This window comes from Clinocottus analis, unplaced genomic scaffold (genome assembly GCF_023055335.1).
Source record: "Clinocottus analis isolate CAN_PGR_092001 unplaced genomic scaffold, fCliAna1.0.p SCAF_15, whole genome shotgun sequence".
NCBI lineage: Eukaryota > Metazoa > Chordata > Actinopteri > Perciformes > Cottidae > Clinocottus > Clinocottus analis.
In genome coordinates, this window is record NW_027175876.1 from 5340294 (window position 1) to 5367019 (window position 26726).

At 40.9% G+C, this 26726-nt stretch overlaps 1 protein-coding gene across 1 annotated transcript; it reads right to left on the reverse strand.

Annotated features, from left to right (window-relative positions):
- On the reverse strand, positions 1–25959 carry LOC137786086 (potassium channel subfamily K member 2-like). Its single transcript, XM_068577740.1, has 7 exons — positions 25695–25959; positions 23968–24281; positions 17525–17642; positions 12837–12997; positions 9931–10126; positions 7653–7795; positions 1–5264 (listed from the first exon to the last, which is right to left on the reverse strand). Coding segments are annotated over exons 1-7 (1290 nt in total). The 5' UTR covers positions 25696–25959; the 3' UTR covers positions 1–4907.
- Positions 25960–26726: the final 767 nt, after the last annotated feature.

Consider the following 26726-nt stretch of genomic DNA (forward strand, 5'->3'; position numbering starts at 1 on the left):
TATTTTTTTACATTAACATATCAACATATTAACATACTGGAAACAAATGGTTGCTAAACTCTTATCAAAAGCAAAGCCTGCAATTATATAAACATCTGATCAATAAACACGAGAACATTTAAAGTGGCATGCAACATTGTTGAAATCATGTTGATTTAAAAAAAAAAAATGCAATGTACACGACCCCTCACATGTGTAATCGCACAGTTTTACAGATGGGTTTATTGGGAATTTAACATTTTTAGAGTAAACTGTGAATTTTGTTTGCCTTTAAGGGGTGTCATTAAAAAATATTCATCATAAAAAAATTAACCTATTAATTTGTTTTATGATGAATAGATCTTAATACACATCCTCATTATGACCGTTTCATGATAATGACTATGATCGGTACATAATAATATTTTTATGGCATCATGTTTCTCTCAAATGAGGGCCAGTGGCTTCAAACATCTTCACGGTACACCCACTGAGCGGATTGAACTTCTTTACATCCATAAATCACAACGTTAATGAATGTGTTTACATAAAAAATGAGGCTCATCTCTTCCGACATGAATGAATAGGTACATTCAACATGCCCGCACTGGGATATGGATGAAGCCACAGACTTAATTAAAAACTGTCACTGTGGGAAAAGAAGAAGATGCCCAGTGAAAATGCTGTGGGTGGAAATGAAATGAGTTTTTGTCGAACCCCACTGCACACGCACATTCACACGTTCATTCATGCACACACACGCACACACACACACACACACACACATACAGTAAACACAGTCATGCACGGGTATTCCTCACACGTGGCCTAGCATGGCTTGACATTACGTAACACTCCATCGAAAACACTCCTTGACTTTCTCAGCACTGACATCTCGCCTCTCAGTTGCTGTCAATCACACGGCCGACTGGGAAAAAGCAATAAGACAAATTGATGGTGCTTCGCTTTGAGCATCTGCACAAAGGTTCGGACCGCTGTCCCCCAGGCAACTCAACACTGTACTAGTAGTCTTTCTTCCGGTGTGTTGCACGTCAACATACAATTAAATGCTTGAGAGCTTTTCAGAAACACAAGAACATCAGGGTTTATGTCATCATTTTTGGAAATCCGACCATTGAAGGAGTCTCCTGTCCTTAATATCTTATTTTCTTTACAAGATCTTTGTGACTCCTCTTTGACGTTATTATTCATGACAGCATGATGACCTCACACTACAGCCTGTCAGTGAATTCTCTCAGGATAACCATTTCAAGAAAACCAGGGTTTATACAACAGAACCAGAGAGCAGACTTGAAACCTCATGCTGTCTTGGACTGGGTTGCACCAGCTATTTGTAAATATATTGCTAACTTTGTGTGTAAAATATGTCCTGATTCATCGACACACGTTTTATAATGAAAGAAACAAATGTGTTATCCACGAGAAATAATCCTTCAAGTCATGTTGTGAGTGATATACCTGATCAGGTGCAGAACAATGGCGTCTGCATCATTGTTTCCAAAGGTCTCCAGGTGTCCAGGGAGTTTTCAAACGTTTCGTTTTTTTGGGTTCAGGAGTAGTTTGGACAAGAGGCACAAATGTAGCAAAAGTTCTGCGCTTTAAAGTGGAAACGTATTTGTGTGGATGTAGCCTTAATACCTATAGTTACACACTTGAGTTGGACCATAACAACTTTAGGAGTGTCTTAATGTGGAAACCGTTTGCTCGGAAACAGACAAAACCTTCTATTAAACTTTACAAAGCTTTTGTAAAAGTAGGTATTACTTTGTTATAGTCATGTATCCATATATGGGTTTTAGAATTTGTCGTGTGTATTGTTTGGTTATTTAGTCTAACTGGTTTGGCATTAAGTAGTTTTTAACTGAAGCACCAGATGGTTTGTTAGACAGAACAGTCTGAGAATCAGTCATTATAAACAGTTTAAAAAAAATACTTGGCAGGTGATTGGATGAACCATCTGTCAATCCATTGTGCCAGGAAAAGCCTTTATAGATTGTGTGGCTCTTCTTTCAATGAAGAAATACTTTCCATTTCTGATACAACTAATGCTATTGCACTATGCTAACCTCTTTAGGAGCCGCCATTGTTGTGTTGAACAAACATCGGCCTCTCTGTGTCGTCTCACACACACCTGCGCCTCGACCATAGATGTAGTAGTTGTAGTAGCTGTAGTAGCTGTAGTATGTAGTAGTTGTAGTAGTTGTAGTAGCTGTAGTAGCTGTAGTATGTAGTAGTTGTAGTAGTTGTAGTAGCTGTAGTAGCTGTAGTAGTTGTAGTAGCTGTAGTATGTAGTAGTTGTTGTAGCTGTTGTAGCTGTTGTAGCTGTAGTAGCTGTAGTAGCTGTAGTATGTAGTAGTTGTAGTAGCTGTTGTAGCTGTTGTAGCTGTAGTAGTTGTAGTAGCTGTAGTATGTAGTAGTTGTAGTAGCTGTAGTATGTAGTAGTTGTAGTAGTTGTAGTAGCTGTTGTAGCTGTAGTAGCTGTAGTAGTTGTAGTAGCTGTAGTATGTAGTAGTTGTAGTAGTTGTAGTAGCTGTAGTATGTAGTAGTTGTAGTAGCTGTAGTATGTAGTAGTTGTAGTAGTTGTAGTAGCGACTCTCAGGAATCTGATTGGTTCGTTGGTTCAGACATAAACGCATTCCTTGACGCCAGCGAGGTTGACAAAATGTGTTGACCATGCTACGTGACCTATTTTTTTGAAAAACTTTTTTTAAATTCTTAATCTGTAATTTGTTAGCCAGCTAATGTAAGTGTTATCAGTTAAATCAGTTAACTATTACATGCAAGTAAATATTTCGTGAAAGATCTTGTTTGTTTTGTGGCGCCTGTTTTAGTCTTGTGATGTATAAATCTTTGTCAAGTTTATTTCAAAATAGGGCACGTTTTTGAATTTACAAAGAGCTGTTGCAACTGGTTCCTCCATCAAAAAACATATTCCTTTCCATGAGGCAACTCATTCATTACAGACATTTTGTAGAGCAGATAGGCTTGGTTTGACACATATGTCATACTGTCGGTGTGAACACTGTATTGTAAATATATGTTGTAAATATATGTTATGATATTGCTACAAACTGTAAATAGCACTATACATTGTATTGAAAATATTACAGCATAGCCAGCTGTACTGAATAACGCCATAAAACAGATCATCCAAGACCTTTCAGCCTGGAAACACCAGCACATAAAATATCCTTCTCTGTCCCAAAAAGCAATCCATCCTCATCCTGATTTAAAAAAAAAGCCTCTTTAAAACACAATGGAAAAATGTATATTCTGCATTAAGAATTAAAGTAAGATATTAACCGTGCTATAATCTTTAATTGACACCAAATCAGGCAAAGAAAGGGCATTTATTTAATTCAATGCATCTAATTCTATGTGATGCAGCTCATACCTCTAAAGTTTTGATCATTTAGAGGTATGATGATGGATCTCAAGAAAATAAAGGGATCTCATCATAACAAACTAAATACATGTTCCTGAACTTGGTAGGTAGTGTTGAGAGCTGCAACATAAAAGGCAGTATACGGTAAAGATGCAGTCCGCTTCACAACCAAAGCTTTCATTGCTACAGTACCATACATGCTGAAATTTATTTCCAATTGAAAAAAATAAATACAGTGTTGATGCATCAAGCTTCATCTTCCAATTTCATGGAGAAAAAAAAACAGGGGGGTTCAATTTCTAGAAATAACAGAAAGCACTTCTGATACCCTGATCACCCTAAAGACCCGATTCTTCTGAGAGAAAAACATGGTGTTACTTTGGTATAAGGGAGAAGGACGTCTGGTCAGTGAGCCTGGCACTGTGTGGTTAATGTAACTCTCAGCACATTAAGACGGGTAAGACTTGATTAGATCACACTGGCAGACAACAGTAGTATTGACTCAGTTATTAAGAAACAGTTAATCCATGCACACTGTAGATTCCTTAAAAAAGAAGATAAATAGAAATGCCCGTGTCCTCTCCATCGTTTGGCCTCTTCCTCATACTGCCTTTACTGTGCTCACATTTAACTAGTACGAGTGGACAGACAGAGTGTAGCTCAGTTCTCCATGCGTCACCATCCTCACATGTTCAGTGTGGTTTTCAGAAAGGCACAAGTGGGTTATTCCTTAGGGGGAAGAGCTGAATGTCAGTCATGGAGGAACAAAAGTGTCAACATTCATTTCTTTAGCGAGGACAGACTGACAGTCAAACGCAAGGCATATAAATTCATACTGGAAGAAGTGTAAAGTAAAAAGCCACATTCCTTTGTGTTAGCGCGGGATTGCTCTGTGTTCATTGTTGATTCAGAGTGTTTTTAGCAATATGGATCCTCTTTATCTGATGCAGATACCGGGGTAATTCAACAAGAGATGAGCACAGATACATCTATTGCTTTCAAAGTTTCATGAATGCATTTATTAATGTGTGTTTACAGACTTGTTGTGGGTATTTAAAGAAGATGTCCGCTGCGTGGCTACCTCAATATGGGCTTTTGTTTCCTTCCTGCTCGTGAGATAAGTGTTTATTTAAATTCATGCCTTCGATACAATCATTTGTTCCAGTTCGAGAGCGTCCCTCTGATTTGGCTCAATTGCTTTTCACAGCTGTCGATCACGTTGGCACATACACATTGAAGTGAAGTCGTCCTCCCCGAATGAACTGAATTGAACCGGTGAGCGAGCACATCCTTTGATTTCGTTTTAATCACGCACATTAAAGCACGCAGCTTGACGACTGATCGGTGTTTAAGTCACTCTCAAGGATTTCCATCAATGATTGGAGCACAATCCACTTAATGAATGCATACCTTATCACAGAGGCTCAATCAATCAGCACAAAAGTGTGTGTGTGTTTTATAGCTCTGTCCGCAACCAGATGTGTTTCACTCAATTCCCTGAATCCCAATTGTTTGCCGCTCCTCATTTGAGATTTTCGATGATGGCGATCTCCCGGCGGTCAGCGTAGTCTGGGCTGAGGCCGTTCAGGTAGAGGCTGCCGTTCCTGGCCAGGCCCCCCGAGATGGGACTGAGGGAGAGAGTCAAGTTGGAGTAGGCCTCTCTGTCCTCACACAGGCTGGTGGACAGCGCTCTCTTGCCAGGGGTCAGTTCCTGGTTGAGGGCCGTGTTCATTCCCAGCTCAGAGGACAGCTTGCGCTTGATGGAAGCGGCGCGTTGGAATTTGTCATAGATGTCGACGCTGAGTCGTCGCCGCGTCTCTTTGAACTCTGCCGACACGTTTGCTGTCCACTCCGCTGCGTGAGCCCGAAACTCCCCAACCTGCAGAGAGAGAGAGAGAGAGAGAGAGAGAGAGAGAGAGAGAGAGAGAGAGAGAGAGAGAGAGAGAGAGAGAGAGAGAGAATATTAATGTCTGCAGGTGATCAAGCACAACATGTTACTCTCTATACTGTAAAATCTACTATAATATCCAAACCTCTTACACATATTTAGCACACACATGCGAAAGAAACATACGGGTAGGAAATACATTGTCAAGACATGATTGTAAAGCCATGTCGAGACATCAGTGGTGTGTTGTAGAAAATGAAATGTGCAGATCGGGGGGCTAATATACTTGTTTTAGATCGTTAACAATCAATACGCGTATACATCATTGGATTCTTAATCCCAAGCACAGCAACCTTCTCTCTCAGTAAGAGCTCACAGCCTCCGCAGCTGCACCCTTAATTATGCCTGTGCAAGGACTCCATGTCGCCCCCGTTTTCTTATGTTATGTAGAATAAAGAAACAAGATGTGCATGTGGCTGGTTTATTAAGCAAGAGATTGCGTTTGAGCATAGATGTGTGTTTCTCTCCATCCTTTTTTTTTTAACGAATAAATAATGGCCCTGCCATAACAGAAAAGGTATTTTATTACTCAACTGCAGCCACTGGAAACACACCAAATAATAATTCCAACGAGATGGCGTTTTCTCCACAGGGTGCAGCCAGGATGGAAACGTATCACTCCAGATTGGAGAGTGAACCGTAAAAAGGCTTTGAGGTGTAAGGCCGCATTAACCAAAATCAGGTGTTACTCCTAATAATTTGAATACGGCGAGTACGTTTCAGGATGTGGCGGTGGAGACCCCAGGGGACGCCAAATGAGGCATGAGGCATGCTGGTGAAACTCATTTTAATGTAGCTGCGGTCAGATTTGTCGAGCTTTGGGAAGCAGGAAGCAGAAAGCCTTTGCTACACTGGATCTTGTTAGACAAAGATACAAAAGATAAACAAAAGATAACACACAACTGCAGAGACTGAAGCGGTTCCTTGAAATCTTGTCACTGTACCTTCACTTCACACTGCATCAAAGTCTGGCTTTAACACATTATTTGTTCTGTTTTTAGGATAGAATATATACTTTATTCATCTGGAAGGGGACATTTGGTTGTAGCAGCAGCAATCAGAGTTTAAGAAAATGAAATAATAAAAGTGCAAAAATGGAAAATGCAAATGAAAAATGCAAATGAAATTTGCTTCTGGCAGCAGAAAATCAGAGTTACACATAAGACATTTAAGAAAATTAAATATCAAAAGTGCAAAAATGCAAAGTATATGAAGTGTGTAAGTAAATATAGTATATACAGTGAAAGCGGTGCTGGGGTTGTTGATGTTGATGATTCATTTGACGGAGGATCTGACCAGGGGTGATTTATTATACAGTTTTACGGCAGTGGGCAGGAATGTTCTCCATTATCGTTCCTTGTGACAGCGATTGTTAGTACAACCATTTTATTGTACTAACTTGGAGGATATTCCTTAAAAGTTGTCAGTGTCACGCCGAGGCCACGCCTCCTGTTTCCCTCTACACCTCTCTCATGTCTGTGTTTGTGTGTGTCAGTATTGTGTATTCTGAGTTAATTCCTACTGCTATCACTGTATTTACCTTGTCTCTCTGTGCCTCCAGGATCATCCTCTCATCGTCTCCCTGCCTGCCGCTCGGCCTCGCCAGCTCCCTCTGCTCTGCCTTGCTCTGCCCAGTCATCCACCATCGCCCTCGTGCCATTATCACCACCAATTATCTCTGACATAAAACCTTTTTACTGCCATAGCCTGTGTCGGCATTTGGGTCCAAACTTACAGTCCGTGACAATTAGTTGGGAGGCAATTAATGCCCCGGTGGCACATAAAAGTAAATCCAGCATGTTTCAGTAGAGCCTGTTGGTTTGCATACTCATGTTTCATACTGATTTCATGAGGATTTATTGCTAATAGTTTGAGGAAAAGCTTTTTCTTATATTTTCTTTCTTGTGTCTTTAGAATTGCAGTTGGGGCAGTGTCAACCACAAGCGTAGTCTGTGTGAGACTTTGCATCCCTTTTGAAGTCACTTGATCTATTTAATAAATCACAGTGACAAATTGCGTGACTCACGGGGCCAGACGGGGGCTGTTTCCTCGAGAAGTAGTGCAATCACTTAGCAATCCGATTCTTGCAATATTTGGTCTTTGGTAAAAAAAAAAAAGAAAAGGTTTATCTCGACAGTTGGATTTTGATTAATACATAACTAATGTAGCAGGCAACCCTCCCGACATCCTCTTCACCTTTCTGTGAAAACATCTGAGATGAAAGTCAATGTTTCCTCCTTTACATGAGAGAGGTTTGCTGCCTCCCACTCGTGTCCCCTCACCTCGGCATTACATAACTCACAGCACATTGGCACATACCTCCTCTTTAGTTTTCTTGGAGATGACCCGGAACCAGTCTCCGATCATACTGAGCACAGCGGCAAAGTACGCCAGGCCCACCAGGATCCAGAACAAAACCACAGGCTTGTAGTAGTTCAGAAACTCTGGATCCTCCAACCCCCCTGCAGAAGCAAAGATACAACAAGTGGGTTATACAAGTCTGTTACACAATCCTTGGTTACATGTGTTACTGAAATAAATCCTTCTGAGAGGAAGGACAAAAACAAGCAGGCTCGACTGAAGAGTACGTAGGCCTGATGAAGTCAATGAGGTCAGGTGAGTAAAATAAAATATAATTAAATTAGTCTTTAACTTTCCCTTGTGGATAATTTAATGAGCCGTAGTTGTAGAGAGCGGCCATGTTTCTCTGCTGCCATGTTGCCTTTAATTGCCTCCGAGCTTTGACTCACTCCTGAGTAGGGACATTTTATAGGAGCATATGGAAAATAATGAGGGAAGAGATTGCCACTAATCAGTAAGAATAAATGCTATATCTTAAATTAAATATTCAGAAACTGTTATCGGTTCCTATAAAAATCCATTTGTGTCATCTTGGTGCTCTAATATTGAATAATAAATATTGTTCATTGAGCAATAATGCAAAATCTTGACTTGTCGCTAACAATATAAACGTATGAATACTGTGTTGGAGAAAAATAAATCACATGTGTATTCTTAAGGAAAACATATAGCTTAGAAACTGATATGTGCCAGATGTGTAATGGATATCAGTGTCCAATGTGGGTCCGAGAGGGATGAAGAGACAAAGTGTTTACTTTCACATGACCTGTGCTCCTTTCAAAGTAAACGGTTCCATGTGTGCGTCTCTATTCCTTGGTTCATCGATGACAGATGACAGATGGGGGGCTTCTCTGGAGGATATAAGTTGACTATTCACAAAGTACGATGCCAGAATCTTCTGTCTCTTCACTGGAGGAGGAAAAAGGTCCTGAACCATTCAGCTGAATGTACCGCGACTCCTCTCTGTATAATAGCTCATGTGCGATTGACATGTAACCTTGTTATATTCTTTTATATCTTATCGGAATTAAATTGTTTAAGGACTAACTTGCTCAAAGTACTGTTGATTCTCACGAGGAAACTCTTAAGTCCCACCACATACTGTAGATGCTCAAATACGTCACAATCATTGTGCCAACTCAAAGATATAGAAAATGAGCTCTATTTAGTGTTTTCTATTCTATTCAATTATTCTAAATATGTATTTTAGTTAGAAGAAAAAGAAGCAAAAATACCCCTTAAAAAAACTGAATAGCTATTGAGAACCAAAACATTAAACGTAGTCAGTTACTCGATCAGGATGAAGTTAAAGGTTTTGACCATGAGTAGTAAGACACATATTTGTCTGATTGAGGTCCTACTGGATGCATATATCATTATATAAGATGTTATTTCATGTGCCTTCAGTAGTAGATACATGTTACTTAATAATAATCCTTTATTAGTCCCACAGTGGGGAAGTGTACACGTTTTCTCTGCACTCAAACCCATTCTTAATAATTAAGGAGCAGTGGGCTGCAGTGAAGTGCTCGAGGAGCAACTGTGGGTTCAGTGTCTTGCTCAGGGACACTTTGACATGTGGACTGTGGGTAGACGAGGGATCGGACTGGCTACCTTGTGGTCTCAGGACGACCGCTCTCCCCAGCAGCACCAGTTTCACTGACAGGTTTACTTTACGCCACCTGTGCCCGCTCCAGCTGCTGCAGTAATCTGATCTATACTCATTAGGCCCGCTCAGGGAAGTTTAATCGAGCAGCTAATGGTTTGGGGTTTTTCCCATCCCGTTGTGGTTGTCAAGGCAGTCAAATCAAGTAAATACCATCTGCTAAACTATTAAAAGGTTTTGGGTGTGATTCACATGGGATGGCTCTGATAAAAACTAAAGAATTTATGTCTGAAATGTATAATATATATTAACACGTCATTGGCCTAAGATTGTTCTGATTGTTCTGATTATATGTCACTTTAAAATCCCATTATATGTTGGTAGTAGTGAGTATATATATCCGGTTCAACAGATGGGAGAACAAAAAATATTGCAGGGACTTAAGTGCATTTAAAAAACTGTCACAGCACATGTATCATAATGTGAAGGAGAGAATAAAGCCAAAGTGAGGCAGTTGAGTCAGACTGGCTGAGCATAATATCATCTATAAACTATAATTACACTGATTCTGAACCAGACTTAAAAAGGAAATAATGTCTCTAAATCCACAAAAAAAAAAAATCAAGCAACCTTTTTCACCGGCGACAAAGTCTCCAAAGCCAATTGTGGTGAGGGTGATGACGACAAAGTAGATGGACTCGAGCGTGCTCCAGCCCTCTATCTGCTTGAAGATGATGACTGGCAGAGCCACGAAGATGAGGCACCCGAACAGGATGAAGATCAGCGTGGAGATGACGCGGATCTTCGTCTGGCTGACTTTCCACTTCTGGTGGGAGGTAAAAGAATTGTTGACACCGTGAATGGATGATTTCCACATACAGAAACATGAAATGCTCAGCAGGAGACCTGGCGAGTGCAGCTTGATGGTTTTGTGTTTCCATGCAATGTAATTAGTGCTGTCATGTAGTTTGCTCCGGTTTTAGTCACCAGGTATAAGTCATTTCTTGTGGACATGCGGCTCATTTCCCAATCCCTAACATCCAACAGGCTTCTGCTCCTTTTTTTTTTCATTGGCTCACTTCACAATATAATGAGTCACTTCCTTCAACCACCTTCGAGGAATACATCGGCTGTTTTCTAACATCTCAAATGTCACTCTGCCAATATCATGTGACATAACTTTTGCTGTCAGATGGCATGCCCACTCGAGCAGCCGAGAGGCGACAAGTGACATGACATGCCTCGCATGTGCTGCAATATTGACAACTTATCAAATATTTCACATGCAGTCATAGTAGCAGCTTCTGTCAGGGATTCATCGCAGTTATGGCCCGCGCTATCACTCCGAGAACGTACATCCCACAGCCCTTCTTCTTCTTTAGCATCACAGTTAGAAGACCAGATTATATTCGACACGCTGCTTTTTTTCCTCTGCTTCCTTTTTACTTGAAGTGACTGCTTTCAGCTGGTTCCCAGTGCTCGGTGCGCTTTTCCCTTCCGGTTACGTAAGCCCACAGCACAGTGCCTCTGAGGGGGAGCGTGAAGAGCAGGCAGACCTCAGATTGCTCAGTCTGTGATGTCACTCGCTGCTCTGAGCGATGCACAGTACAGTAGCATACAGTGTGAAGAGACCGACAGTGAGCAACTCACCGAATCAGAATCACCTTTGTTGGACAAGAAATTTGACTCCATTGTTTTGCATCTTTCTCTCTCATTGTACAAAGACATAGATATAAAAACAAGGGATGTCAAGGATACAAGAATGAAGTTAAAGAATAGGCCGTTGTGTGTACGCGTGGTTAATATATCCTAAAAGGCTTCGTAAAGCTGAGGGGATTTCTCAGCCAGCATCTTTACTGCCCAGCAGATACTTCAGAAGCTGCTTCAGTCCTTTTTCCAGCAAGCAGCCGACCGGTTTCCTTCCCCCACAAGGAGGGAAGCCACAGAGCCACGACTCAATAGTCATAATAAACCTGTTGCTCCTAAGTAGCTGGTGTCTTGAAAGAATGCTGTGGTTTGTGATTTCATACTGAAAACGCAAATCGGAGACTCCTTTAGTTGACAATCATTAGCATTTGCTATAACAAACCCAGTTTATGTATTTCTCAACATCATTAGGAAGACATGTTAATTATCCGGCATGTCACACAATGTTGGTAATAATCCGTAAAATGATCACTGACAAAATATTTAATTTGTTTTCCTAAAATACCTGCTCTTGCAAAACAGTATCCGCTCACAGCAGGAAGAGTATTATAAAGTATAATATAAAGTGTAAAGGTTTTGTTTTGGCACTGGATTAACGTTCGGAACGTTGCGGGTTTAGTTAAATATTGAAAAAGTTAGTGCTTTGTTCCCTTTACGACTATGATATCCCAAACCACCGCAATGTAACCGTGGCTTTCTTGCCTGAACATCAGTTTCTCGGTCAACGGAGCTGATGACAGCGTGGCATTGGGGGGCAGTTGATTGAGATAACAACATCCCCCGCTGGCAGTCTGAACTGTTTCAAATCACAGAGGATCCACCATGGAAAAAATGATTTCACCCTCCAGGTCCACCGTCCCATGAGGCGACGCTATTCGCTAGTTGCTATGACTCCCCAGCCAACAGGGTGACGAGTGCGTCGACATGATCAGCTACTCACCAACTAGTCAACTCTTCACACCCAAGTAAAGAAAATGAAGCGCTGTTTTTCTTCATCAAACAGCACATTTGGTAATTTCTCTCTGTTTGGTATCTTACATTCCTGAAACTGTTACTCACTTCAGGATAAAACCAGATAACTGATGATGCAATTATATTATACGCCCCCAAACATCTTCCCTATCGCTTTAACGGTGCGCGTTAATATACTTTTGCGTTGGAAAAACCATATATGTTTATTCTTTGTACTTCTTTTAACGCGTGGTTCTGGTACAAGGACAAGTTCAAAACAAGTCCATTTGTATTGTCTGCGTCACGCTTGACTAATGGTGCCGTCTAACTGCTGGCAGAAGTGCTACCTGCGTTTTTGCGTGCGTGCGCACGCCGTGCGCTTGCGTGTGTGGACATACATCAATCTGTGACTCGTAGTGTGGTGAATACCATTGATTTGTGTGATTTGTGTGCTGCTAGTTTATTCTGCCTTGAGCAAGAAACATGATCGAAACTTTTTGAAATATTATTTCTGGGCTTTCAACACTAAAACAAGCTGGCTGCATTTTATATTGGTTTCAAAGAGAGTCTGTTGACATGGCAACCCAAAAAACTGTAATCATTTCTTGCACAGCGTTGAGCACTGACTGCTGGAGTCTGATAGGAAAAGCAAACACATTCTGCACTGGTGACTGTGAGTTGTGTTGTTTTGGGGTGTTTATGTTGCATCTTCAACGTGACACTTAGATATTGCCCCTCTTTACAGGAACTGTTCGGGCAGCATCATTTTACAGCTTGGATTACGCATCGTGAAACGTCCACTGGACACGTGTAAAAGGACAAATAAGTGCAAATGATTCAGAGACAAAGACAAGCTCGTATAGATGAAGGTCGCTCACCACAATCATCTTCTCTACTCTGGCGATGCCCTTCCCAAAGATGGTCCCCAACTGGTCCCCGACACCAGCCAATAAGAATCCAAAGAGGGGAATCCCAAGCAGAGCGTAGATTATGCAGAAGATCCGCCCGCCTTTTGTGTGAGGAGAGATGTTCCCAAATCCTGACAGAGAGGAGACACGGATAGTTCATTAGCTCATTCTTTCAAAATGTCACTTTAAATGAGCTCGCACACAGAAAGGTAAGGTGAGACGTATTGTAAAGTTTGTATGACACTTCTGGGGGTGTCATATCGCCTAACTGGTAAGTGTTGATACCATTTTATGGGAGTAAATACATTCTAAGGTAGAATTTGTACACTTTCCTATAAATAAAGATGTTGTTGTGCGCTTGTTCTATTTCAGACGTTGTGTGTTTTTTCTTCATGTGAGTGAAGTGATATTATAACATTTTGGCGTACATGGAGTGTTTTCTAACATGCAGACATAGAGAGTATTTATAGAAAAGAAGATAGGAATGGGTTTTGGCTTTTATCAGTGTGTATTTTTTGTTCTCTTTTGCACTTTTTGTTTGGCTTCTCTGGGAAGCAAGAAAGAACCAACCCGCTTTCTTCCGCTGGGATATTGTGCTATAGTGCCGTGTACAAAATCCCAGAAAGACTGAAAGACTTGAGAAGTGTGGTATATTTTCTATTTGTGGCAGATTCTGTATCTTTGAAGTGTACATAATGTTTCATCAAAACAGGCAGAAGGAGAAAACACGTCTTAAACTAAACTGTCTGGACAAGAAAACTTTCCCCAAAGCCTGACAGTGCTATGACATCACTGCAGACGGACACAGCAGAAAAGCTTTGAGACATGTCAGTAGTGTGAAGTGGAAGTCGTGCTGAAGCACTGACTCAGACTACAGATTATAATTTATTTATCACAACTTCAGACCTCGAGGCAAGTCGGACAAAAATGAAATGAACACCAAAAATAAAGAGACATAGGCAGGTGTTTGTATGTGTACACACACACACACACACACACACACACACACACACACACACACACACACACACACACACACACACACACACATTAATGCGAGTCCATCACTGGTTCATTGCCTTTCAATGTTCTCTCCAACCTCATCATGGTGTGCACTGCAGTGAACAGCAGATGGGGTTTTGAGAAGTCGGTATCTCTGGAAATGAGAACCTTTAAGTCCCGTGCCTCATTCAAAGCTGACTCTACACCTTCAACAATGTGACTTTCATTATTCAAAGTCTCATAATGGGGCTGCATAATGAAGTACATACACCGTTATTAATGCCGTCATCCGTCTCAGGATACGAGCTGCAGGGCGCTCTCTAATTACTTTCTACTCACAATGAAGTGGGGTGGTCCTAAATGTGAGAGAAAATTGTCAATCAAGTCTCACCAATTTCATGATGAGTTCAATGGGAGACAGGGTGCATGATTAGTTTTTGACACCTCTGGGTGCCCCTGCAGGACAGCCGAGACACCGCGGCTCCCCAACGCGGCTCCCTAATTTAAAGCTGAACTCACTTTTTATTTGAACTTCTTTTACCTGAATTAAACACATTTATTCTTGTCTCTATTAACACCTTGTATTCTATTACATCACAAAAGCAGAGGTGAAAAGCAATTTACGCTTCGCAAGCTTCAAAGATTAAAGTGTCAAGCACTAGAATAAAAACAATTATGGCTTCAGAGAAGATACACCCTCCTTTTATTCAAATAGGATAAAATAGTAAAAATAATATATTAAATATTTCCACACAAACATTGGTAAAATGGTATAAAATGAGAAGATGCATTCCTATATGTAATTTCTATTCAAAAATATAGATTTCAGCATCTTGATGACACTTAAAACTAAAACTTTCGGATCACGTTTCTAAGTACACGTTAAACACCCAATTCAGTGAATTAGTTTCACACTTCAACATTTCTGCATTAATAATACATTAAACTAAAGATGTCTCCTTTATAATGAGCTAAAGCCTGGCAATGGACAAAAACCCATTTGTCATTATGGATCCTAAGTCAGTGCATTTGTGACACGACTGACTCGGTTGCGTAATAATCACACGCAGTTAGGTGTCACGCTCTGTCTCTTACGAATAATTACAATGAAAGCTTAATGACTTCCTTCTAAGTGATCCGAGGAGTGAAAACGCTGCACAACATTTCACTGATTTACTTTATTAGCTTCAGACTCACAGTGTTGCTTTTGTGGTTTTGTGGGTAATTAAATTGTGAAAAAAGACACTGCTATTTGAACTCGACATGCCAATAGCAAAGCTATTAAAGTAAACTCTATGAGCTGATATTGAACTCAAAGAGATCAGACAGAGTTTCTGGATGTCTCAATCTCTTCCTCCTCATCACGCCGCTTTTAACCAATCACATGGAAACCAGCACTGTGAAAGGCTTTGCAATGGCAGTACAATACATTGTCATCAACCAGCTATGAGATTACATCACTCTCTCTTTTCAAAGACTCTGCTCAGATATCCTGAGCTCCAGATATAATACATGTATTCTGATACTTAACACTTAAATGTGAATAAAATGTGAATTATTGGCAATGAAAGACTGACAGTCGCTCAATTTCAAACATTCTTGCCAAAGACACAGTGACATGGTACGCACTTTAAAAGGTACTTCAACCAGTGCCTTCCAAGTGACCTGTCTTTAACTAGAAGAAAAGCAGAGAGCGTTGACCTACATCGCTTTACAATTTGATAATAAAACAAGACATAAACCAACAAAAATATTCAAACTGCTCCCAATGTAATGTTTTATTTAAGTTACTATTGATATTTAGATTGAACCCTGGCATGTTTTGTGCTTATTTTATTTCACATCACTGCCGTTTGTTACTGGTCGGTTCTGGTTATTCTCTCTCTCTCTCTCTCTCTCTCTCTCTCTCTCTCTCTCTCTCTCTCTCTCCGTTTGCCCGGGTGTTGGCTCTCCATTACACTCATGCTGCCAATCAACATGCACGCCTGCACTCATCACCCCCCCACCAGTCGGCCCCCACTGCTCCACTGCAACCCTGGCTGCAGCTTCTCTTGCTCCATCTCCCCATGATGTCGAAATAGACTCACTGAACTGTTCCCTCGCCTCCATACTGCCATCCAATTAAAGATCTCTGTGTGAATAAATCAATATGTGGATATATATATTCTTGCTCATCCACCTCCAGCTGAGGTACAGACAGAAGAATAGAGGAAACTCTATTGTCACATGTCCTTTCGGGACTTTTTGTAGAACATCAAGGCTGATCACTGACACCAAAATTACACAGTGGCTTTCTGAATAGCTTCTCTGTGCAGCAACAGCCACGTTTTGTACTAATCAGGAAAACATATGATGATTGCAGACAGACAGCACAGCAATTATGTGCCGTTTACGCTGACACACACCAGAGGTGATACATGCCAAACAGCGTCACTGGGGAGTGAGGTTTCTGCAGCAATATCAAAGCTACGAGAACTAAAGCACTCGACCAAGTACCTTCACCTCACCACAACCTTTTCTAGATGTTTGAGTTTTCAGAAAGAGAACCGTGCCTCACTTCATGAGAACACACCACACCACTACATCCTTAAACGGCAGTAAATCTGCAAGCTTGATTTAGTCACTGCAGTGAAAATCATGAAGTCAACATATTCAGTCTAAAGCCAGCTGAGGGAAAACTCTCCACACTGTTACCTTTAATGTCATACAAAACCACACACATTTTCCAACCAGAGGGGCAGAAAGTTGCTTCAACATGTTTTTTTTGTGACCAATAGAGTTTTTCAACTTAAGGTTACGGGCACAAGTCTGTACAGCTAAATATGGAAAAGGGGGCTAGAGTTGGGTTTGGGTTCCATATCAAAATATGCATTTGGATTGCACACTATCGACATATTAGGCCATGATGCAATCTGAAAAACAAGCAACATCCATCAAACTCAAGGTGTTAAGTATTAAAGAATGAGCTCTGACAGGATGCTAGAGAGGATGCGCTGATCTGCCCCGGTCCTCTTTGAAGAGCCAGAAGACCAGCTGTGTGTGTGTTTGTGTGCGTGTGTGTGCATGTGTGTGTGTGTGTGTGTGCAGGTGTGTGTGTGCAGGTGTGTGCACGTGTTTGTGGTTTTGTTTAACTGATTTGTTAGGTCTTTACAGCGAGGGCTAACAGAGTGTTACAGGCTAATACAGTTGACATTTCCTAGATTATACAGTTATTGTTTAGATCTTATTTATGCTGTTTTGCATTGCTAGTACAACCCTTTTTTTACTTTGTTGCTTATGTATTTACTTTTTTTCACCACCAGCGTGCTCAATATGTTTTTACAATATTGGTGGCGAGCAGACTGAAAGGAATGGTGCAATGAAGTCCAGTCTAAAAGAAAGCAGCTGAAGCAGCTTTGTGTCACAAAGTGTAAATGTGCTATGCGAGTGCAATTTCATGCTAAAATGGACATCAAAATGGCACCGTGCCTCTGACAGCTTTGTGTCAAATACAGTGCTTATGAAGCCAAAAAAAAAGCTTCAACATAAATAGTTAATGTCTTTCCATCGTTTCAACATTCTCAAAGCTTTGCATTCAAGTCGCGTGAAGTTGAAGTTTCTACAAAGACAACATAAAAGGACTGAGTTGTGTACGAGTGAGAAACTACGCATCTTACCGATAGTGGTGATAACAGTCCCGGCAAAGAAAAAGGAGGAGCTGATGTCCCACAGGCTCGTCTGATTGGATGCATTTCCTGAAGGGTTCACACCTGCTCGGACTGCGGAAACCACTTGCTGGAGTGGAAAGCAAAAGCAAAAGAAAAGGTTACCACATAATGCAGAATCTCCCGGTGGGAGTGTGGGACGAGGTGAGCTGAGGAACAGAGGAAAAATAGCAGTGTGCATCAATTTTCTTGGGGAATAGCTGACAGCCAGATAAACAACAAACCAAAACCTATTGAAGGGTTGTGACAAACAATAAGAAGCATCTGTCACCTTCATACATGCAGGTATGCAGGTTTGAATTTGAAACACATGCTCTCTATACTAAAGTGCAAATCTATCACAGTTACACAAACACATGATTTTCACATTCTCAAAAATATTTCTACAATCGCAATTACTAATTATGCATCACAGTTGCATCATATGTAACCGCTTTTCATTCTCTCATATCCCTTGATTATACATTCATTTTACAAGCTCAAAATCTAGACCCTAATTACATGATGTTGATGACTGTGGCTGTGGCTATGATGGGATTCCAGCTGGGTCAGTATTATGGTTGTAAATCTCGCCCAGGTGATTAGTTGACTATGTGTGTGTGTGTGTGTGTGGGTGGGCACTGGTGTGACACAAATCCCAGCTGAGTCTGACAACCCTTTAGACAGCAGCCGGTTATGCAAGAAACAGAACAGTTTTCTCACTTCCTGCTGTACATGACAGGAGACGAGAGGGGAGCAGCCACCAGCTGGAGGGAAACACACCACTGCACAACTTTTCACACCCACAAGCACAAACATAGACGTGCGGGAGGACCAGCGAAGTGCAGAGCCACACACTGCACGATGTGCATCCACACTCCAGAGATAGTGGGTCGGTAACATATAGTCTATAAATGGACACACAGTGTGCTCATATGCACAAACCTAAGAAGTCCGGTTGCTACTACATACAGTTGTAACTACTGAGCATTTCTGCCAAAGCCATGATCATAAACAACTAAAGTACATTATTTTGATGGGGGAAAGAGGGCGGGTATTTGTAAAAAACAACAACAACAACCTTTCATACAACCAGCACATCCACTGTGTCGTATTTCCCCACTACGAGAAAGACACTCCTGGAAGCTGATATCAAGGTTGAGGCTAACGGAGCTGCTCGTCATCAGTTTGGACAGGTTTACACTCCAGCAACCTAAACATTACCCAATCATTTGTCCAAAATCTCTGGTTACAAGTCTGCTCTCTTGTGATATTAATAGTGAAACCATGGCTTTTGTCAAGGACATTCAGCCCGTTATCAGCCTCTGACCAGAACGTCATACCCGTCAGCAGTGCATCAGTGATATTGATGACAGGAGGTGCCTGCAAACAGCCCAAAGGCTTATTGAAGACGAAAGCCATGTCAACCACAGCTTGTTCAACCTGCTGCCGTCTGGCAAGAGACACAGACGTATCAGCTGCTGTATCACCAGACTTCAGAGCAGCAGCTGTTTTACACCCTCCAAAATATATTGTTCTGTTTTGTTGTGTTTTTCCTTATGGAGCAAAATACGACCACAAAATGATTTGGGTTGCACATTGCCCAATAACTACACATAACCTAATAACCTTGAATGTCGCCAGCAATCATATTCATGACCCCTTTTTAAGGGTCAGCTGGAATTCTTAATTATGCCAGAGATGCTAAGCTTCATTAGCTAGCCAGCTACAGCTGAGGAAATCTGTCAGCAACAGTTGTCATCACGAATGAAATCCTGCTTATCCGCAGTAAACTGAAATCAGTAAACTGAAATTTCGTCTCCTGTCAATTTAAACTTACACTTTAAATACTGCCCGCCCATGGAAAGTATAACTCTTATGACTATAAAAGAGGCTTACCTCCGTAGGCTGGATCAAACTTATCTTTCTTTAAAAACAGAATCAGTTCAATGCGGTGAGACGAAATATTTCTTGGCCCAAAAGGCTTTTCAAGATACAGCATAATTACTCGGAAAAAAAGCCAGAGAATAGCGTCGAGACCTTCTGGGAATGACAGCCACTGCCACAGAGCCAATGCTAATAAATCACACAAGAACACTTTGTGTGGAATTTTTGCCAATCAAGAGCAATAAAGATGACGTAATCATTATTTTGTGGCACCTGGCAACCTTAATAAATGTAGGACTTGTACCCGGGAGGGAGTAGCTCTTTTTGATGATCTCTATTATTTTATTTGACATCAATAATCCTCCAGGAACAGAGCAGTAGAGCAACAATCATCATGTGCAGCACATAATACTGCTCACGTCCTACTGAAGCAGCACAGTCAGCTATTCCTGCACATGCACGCACAGTTTAGGCTTCCTGCATTGTCTGAGTGATGCGATTCATCTTCCTTAGTGAAACTGAAAGAGCTTTCATTGGCCTGCGAGGGTAATAAGGCTTGTACAGTGTGAGAGCTGACATGAATGAATAATGGATAGAAGAGGCACTAAAGTAACGACACAAGAGTTAACACGTGGAGGGAGGAGAGATGGGCTGAAGCTGACGAACACATCTTCAAGGGTTGGTTCACTTCAGTTACAAAAGAGAAGATTCACATTGGATGATTTTGCACTTGTTAGCATGCCAATGCAGGAATAGTGTTCTCTATATTTGCGAGGTGGGAAGTAAGGGTGTGTGGTTTCCATCCAGTCGCAGACCCGAAACTATACTTCATCTTTTTATGAAGTGAAACTACAATATTTATTGAACCTACAACATGCACCGATTCGGGTTTGTCTCACGTCAACGTTCTCGCGTCGTGACAGTTTGATTTTACACAAATCTAGTTGAGAGTTTTATTTGTCTACTTTTTGAAATATCTTTCACAGCAATAAAATATAGATGAAAGCACATTTGTGGTGCTTAAAAAAAACCTCTCTGCCAATAGTTTTCATCAAGATTATTTCTTTGATGGAGAGTTTTTGTAATCAAACTCAACAAAGAGAAGCAAAACTATCGGTACGGATGAATACCAATGCGGAGAAAGTGAAACAATATGTTATTTAAAAAACAGATCAAAGGACTACGTGTAGCCTAAAGCATGAATTATGCTTCTGTGTTGAGACAGGTGAAGTCTCTGTGTGGCTATCGGTCTCAACAAGGCATAGATAGACAGTAGTGGTTTGTTTACTCTGGCACAACAGTGATATAGATTTTCTCTCATTTTCTACACAGTTTGTATAAGAAACACAAGCAAATGTGTCTGAACCACACCTGTGAATGTTTGCTTATGCACATCTGGTTTATAATATTAAAGAGTTTGATATTTCCCTCAGGAGTTGGTTCAACTGTATAACGCAAAAGGCTCTTGTAATGTATACATTGTGTTCCCAGTTTGTTTCTTTGCTCCTCGGTGGGAACGAAAGCCCAAACTGAACAAAAACCAAACGATCAATACATTTGTTAATTGTTGGAACATTTAAACGTAGCGACGAGCTTTGGAGAAGAAACCCGTATACCGAGTGAGAAAAATCAAAGGACAAATTGTGTTCAACTCATGTATTCACAAACGTATTCACGGACAAAATAAACAACATAATGGACAAAGGGGAATTCATCAACACTTCAGTGTATTTTTTTTTAATATCTCTTTATCATTTCTAAATTCAACAACAGAGATTGTTTCAAGATATGACCACTGTGCTTCTAAAAACATAATTTAACCAACCAAACAATCACGATGGGCTCGGCTCAGCCAGCCCCTTTGTTTCCCAGTCAAAGCGGCCACATCGATTCACTGTCTTGGCAAACAAACAATGGCCATGGGAAATGATAAGGACGATAATGTGAGTACCTCACTGGCTCCCGCCTGAGCCAAACAGCAGGAGAGATTGAATCGTCTGAGCTTTTTGACATCGCTCACTTTTTTAATTACTCCCCCTGAGAGCACATCTCTCAATTCTCTACTGACTGGCTTTTGATCAGTGGGAGCCAACGAAGGTGCGTGTGTGTGTGTGTGTGTGTGTGTGTGTGTGTGTGTGTGTGTGTGTGTGTGTGTGTGTGTGCGTGTGTGTGTGTGCGTACATAAATCAATAAAATGTGTGGGAGACACCTGCTTTTATCAATTAATAATCAGAAGAGGAAGAGTTGTCGAACGGTTGTCTATTAAAAGCACACAGATAGGAAGACTGGTGTTATGTACATACTGTACAAACTGGCATATCATTAGCTTTATAGCATTAGGAAAACAGGCAAATTACACAGCCAATAATTAATTCAGTTCCTTTTTGTTTGTTTCTGAGATCCAGGTTGAGGTAATTTGATTATTTTTAATCTGCACTGAGCACAGACTGATTCGGTGGAACGGCCAGCGACAAAGGGAGTCATACTTTGCCTAAAAACAAACTCAATAGGCTAAAAAGACATTTTTGGGGACAGAGAACAGTTTACCCTCAATTGGATTTTGGCTTTTCTGAGACAGAAGCCCGAGAGGGATTTTAAATGCTAGAAAGGGGTCATAGAGTAAAGGAGACACGGTCGCTGGTGAAGGTAAGTTGTACCCTAAAGCTAAAACTAAAGGGCATACACTATTGTTCGTCAGCTATTTTAAAGTCCAGTAGGATTTATGGGGCTCCAGAGGAAGATACAGACGAGTGTGTTTTCCTCAGGATACAGTATAATAACCTGAAAACAAGAATCGTTGCTGAAGATTGAGTATTTTTCAATTACCTACGCATGTCAGCCAGCGTACTTCTACAAGCTCTGCAAACAAGAGACGTTTCAGTTGGTTGCAGTCTGCGACCTCACCCCGAGATGCCACCTACACACTTGACCTTTAAAGGAAATCTAATTGACTACGACAGTGCTCGCATGCTAGTGCTCAACAGGTCTTATGTTCCCATGTTCACCAGCTTGGTTTGGCATTTTAGCATGCTAACATTTGCCAATCAGCACGAAGCAGTGTTTACTTTTATTTTGTAGGTATTTTATGAATGTAATTAATGTTATTTCTGTCTTTTTGCACTATGACTGTAGCTGTTTTGGTATTCAATTTTCATCATTTTGTCCCATTTGCTCATCTCAAGTTGTCATGTTGTCAAATTTCTGAATTGTTTGTCTTTTGTGCTGTTTTCATGGTCCGCACTTGTTCTTTCTTATCTTTGACTTGTCGTGCATCTTCGTTATTTCAAACGATCTCTGCCAAGTCAAATGTTTTTACCTTAAGCCAAAAGCAACAGCAGCAGTTATGGTGACTGTGTTCTGCCAACTACACGGCTGTCAAGTGGAAGTAATGAGAATAATGAGCAGCGATAATCATGGCACCGTATACTTGAAGTATCATTTGCTGTTTTCCTTTTTGCATTACTGTGTGTATGTTTAAGATCACAGTGAATAAAATGATAATTATCTAACAGTCAAACAGATAGATGATAATCTCAGGACAGAAAGGATCATTAACATCTTTGAATATTAATTCAGTATCATAAATTCAAATTAACGCCATCTCTTACGAGCTCTTCTTAACCAAACCTCTTCACAGCTCTAGTGCAGCTTTAATACGTTTAAGAAGCTACACTTGTAATGCCAACTCAGTGAACAACAACTAACAAAGCGAACCCAGAAGATGTCAATATTGATAAATAATTTAGAAACAACACATTTCTTTCCAGGTAACGGTAAATATGCATGAACTTTGTTCTGCTGTGTGTCGTTCATACGGAAGGCCAGAGATGCAACAGAGAGGAAAACATATTCAACAAAAAATAAACAAATCTATCAGTAAACATTGAAATGTGTTGTGTGGAACTGACCTTTAGAAAAAGATCTGATCTTTTTCGGTGCCTTCAAATTTTTTCTGTGCCTTCAAATCAATTTCATGTTGTGACAACACACTGGTAATAGTTTGTTTAGCTCGAGGCACAAACACAATGGCGTAAGCTTTAAGGAAACATCACTGTCTGGCTTAAAATCGCGACTTGGGGCACCAGAAGAAGTTTATCTTCAGGGCTTTCTGCCAGAAAAAGGGGTTGTTTTAACCCCTTTTTGTTGCCTCAACCGAAGGGAGATTTCTGGCAGAAAGAAAAACTTCTCCCAACTCGACAAAAGTTGAAACCCATGCAGGTAAAGATCACGGTCATGCAGAACGGTTAAATCAGCAGTGATCTCTTCCACTCAGAGAGTCCATTCATCTCTTAAATATCCTCAGGCGAAAGCTCTAGCGGTGTTTGTTCAAAATCATTGTGTCCATAATGACGAAAATCTCAAGCAAACAGCATGAAGCTGCCAAATACAGTAACCATTGAATAATTTCATACACATAAAAATAAATAATTCTCCTAAATAATTGTAATAGATTTTGTCGGTCACGACCAGGTCCTGCAGGAGACTAAATACATCGTAATAATACGAAATAATAGATTGCCTCCACCTACCTTCACCAAGTCCTCCAGCTCAGAGGAGTTCACGCAGGCGTGCGTGGCCAAGAATTCAAGTTTTTGTGCCAGAATTGCGAGCTTCTGGGAGCTTTCCTCAGGCTGCTCCAGCGCCCTGAACACCATCGCCCCAATAATGAGGTAGACCACCACCAAGAAGAAGATGGCTGACACAGTTTTCCACCTCATGACCATAGTCCGGGTGTCGCACTCGTCCTCTGGAGTGTTCAGGACCACTGAATTGACCGAGAATGACAGGCGAGGTTTGGAGTTGTGGGCGGCAGACTTCGGGTCAAGAAGGTCAGGTGCGGCCACTGTGAGGATGGAAGCGATGAATGCGGATCAATTTCTTTCCATTACAAGAGAGTCCCTGTGGGCTCCTCTGTTTTCTATCTGCCTGCATGTTTATCTGTTAGCTAAACACACACACACAGGTTACAATATGGACGATCTGGTTCATACAATGTAAGTGTACGGCTGCAACAAACAATCATTTTCATCCTCGATTACTTTGGTGGTTATATTTTCAATGAATTGATTAATCGTTTGCTAAACGTGACATGTGTTTGCAATGAAAGGAAAACAGCAAGTCCTCATATCGAAGACGCTGGAAGCAGATACAGTTTGACATTTAACCTTAGAAAGGTCTAAAACACTGAATTGATTATCACCATGGTATGTTATTTAAATACGATTTTAGTCACCTGACTAATCTGTTTATTGTTTTAGCTTAAACAATCAATGCAAATAAATTTTGAGGCAATAACCATGGAGAACATTGAGCACTTTACTTATTTAAACTCTATCATTGACGGTTATTACAATACAAACTGTCAATAAGTCATAGATATTAAACTCATGCAAAGTGTAACATGTTTGTAAAATATTATTTTTTAATAGCCTAGAAGACAAAACTGAACTGCAGGTTGCAAGTATTAGCTGGAGCAGGTGAGCACTTTTCATTCAATGCGCGTTCTGTGTACCACCTGTAATCCACAACATTTACACTTAGATGCATGAATTTCCATATGTCAGCTTTCTCTCCTGAGTCAGATCTAATGCGGATACAACTTATTAAGGCTTCTGAATTAAAGAGCATCCATAGTGTGTACTTCCAGTGTGATACAAATACATATATGATCAGCAACTATAACTTTTTAATAGGACAATCTTAGAACAGTGGAGCAGGTTTTGTCTCCCCTGCAGCAAATAAAAAGATGTTATTCTTTGCTTTTGGGTCCCGATAGCAATGAATACAACAACTGAATGGAAGCTCATTAAAAATTAAACACTCTTTGTCACAATCCCGTTTCCCCTACAACAGCTTGCTGAACTAGATGCAATTACATAATCAGCCCATAAGGTCCTAATAGCCAGTATTTTACAGTAAACAACTTATGGAGACGATCATTCACTGCAACCATGTCAGATAAACACATACATGAAGCTTTTTTCCTTCTTTTTCCTATATTTGTTTTCCATAACTGCATGAGCATTCCAGTGTATTTTTTATTAAATAGGTTTGTACATGCAGAAATATTGTACAATAACGCTACAGTTGAAGTGTAATACAAATATCATATCAAATTGTCAACGTAAGGCAGAAATAAATGCTACAATTCACTTATTAACTACACTAGAAACTCACAATTAAACAACTCCTAACACATATCATCACTCTCAAAGGGTGCACAGCCATGAGGAATATTTGAAATCTTCACACTTACTTCTCTACCATCTCGTCTCGATGTTTCCTCATCGATGGATCTATTTTTCTCCACGAAAGCGCAAGCGATGACCTCCCCTTATTGTTGCCTTTTGCCTCCGGTGCTCCCACCAAGGGACGTGTGCGCTCTCCACATGGCTTCTCTTCCATCCACTTTACAACCTCCGCAGACAAGTCATCCAGTACATCGCGTACCCAGCAGAAGAAGCGCTAGGACGGAGCGTAAAAGGACCAAATGGCTTCCATGAAATCCGCGCGGGTGTTTGGAGACATTGTTGCGCGGTGAGGAGGCGCTTTCATGAGAGGACGCAGAGGCTGCGATTGTGCCGGTTACAGGAGGTGTTCACCAGTCCGACACTGTGGGTGCACTGTGCTGCACTGTGCAGTGTGGGAACAGAGAGAGAGAGACAGAGGAAGCTCTTCAGAGGCTTCCCATGCTGCAACATGTCACACAACAAGGGATCGAAGGTGCTACAATTTTCTTAACAGTGCTGCAGCTGTAGTAGGATGAACATATCTCACATGTGTAGCTCCAGTACGGTCATACATTATGAAAGACTCTTTCGAGCATCGTCCAAGAAGCTGCCGGTCCCCTGCCCCTCTGAGCAGCCATTAAGGTTTACAAGCTTTCTCAATGCTTTGGTCCGTTTTCAGCCTTCACGTTCTCTGAACAGTAAATGCAATCGTCATCTGTTTCATGGGACACCACAACCTCTTTGGCATGTCTGCAAAAGGTAGTAACTCACCCAAGACCTTTAATTCACACTTTGAACCCTTGTGTCAGTAAGTTGGCCAAAGCTCCTTCATGCAAGAGCACACAGATGCTGCTGAGAAGAGCGTTATCTTCCTTCTTGAAGCTAAAAATAGCTTTGAATGTCATCAATTTGACTCTGTACAACCTTAGTCTGGAAGTTACCTACAACTACCCTTGTCCTTGTTGTTTTTTCTGTTTGTTTGTTTTTTCATTTCCTTCCCAAGGGCTTTTTCATCCTCTTTAAAGGACAGAGGATGAAAGCTTTTCCCTTGTTTTGCC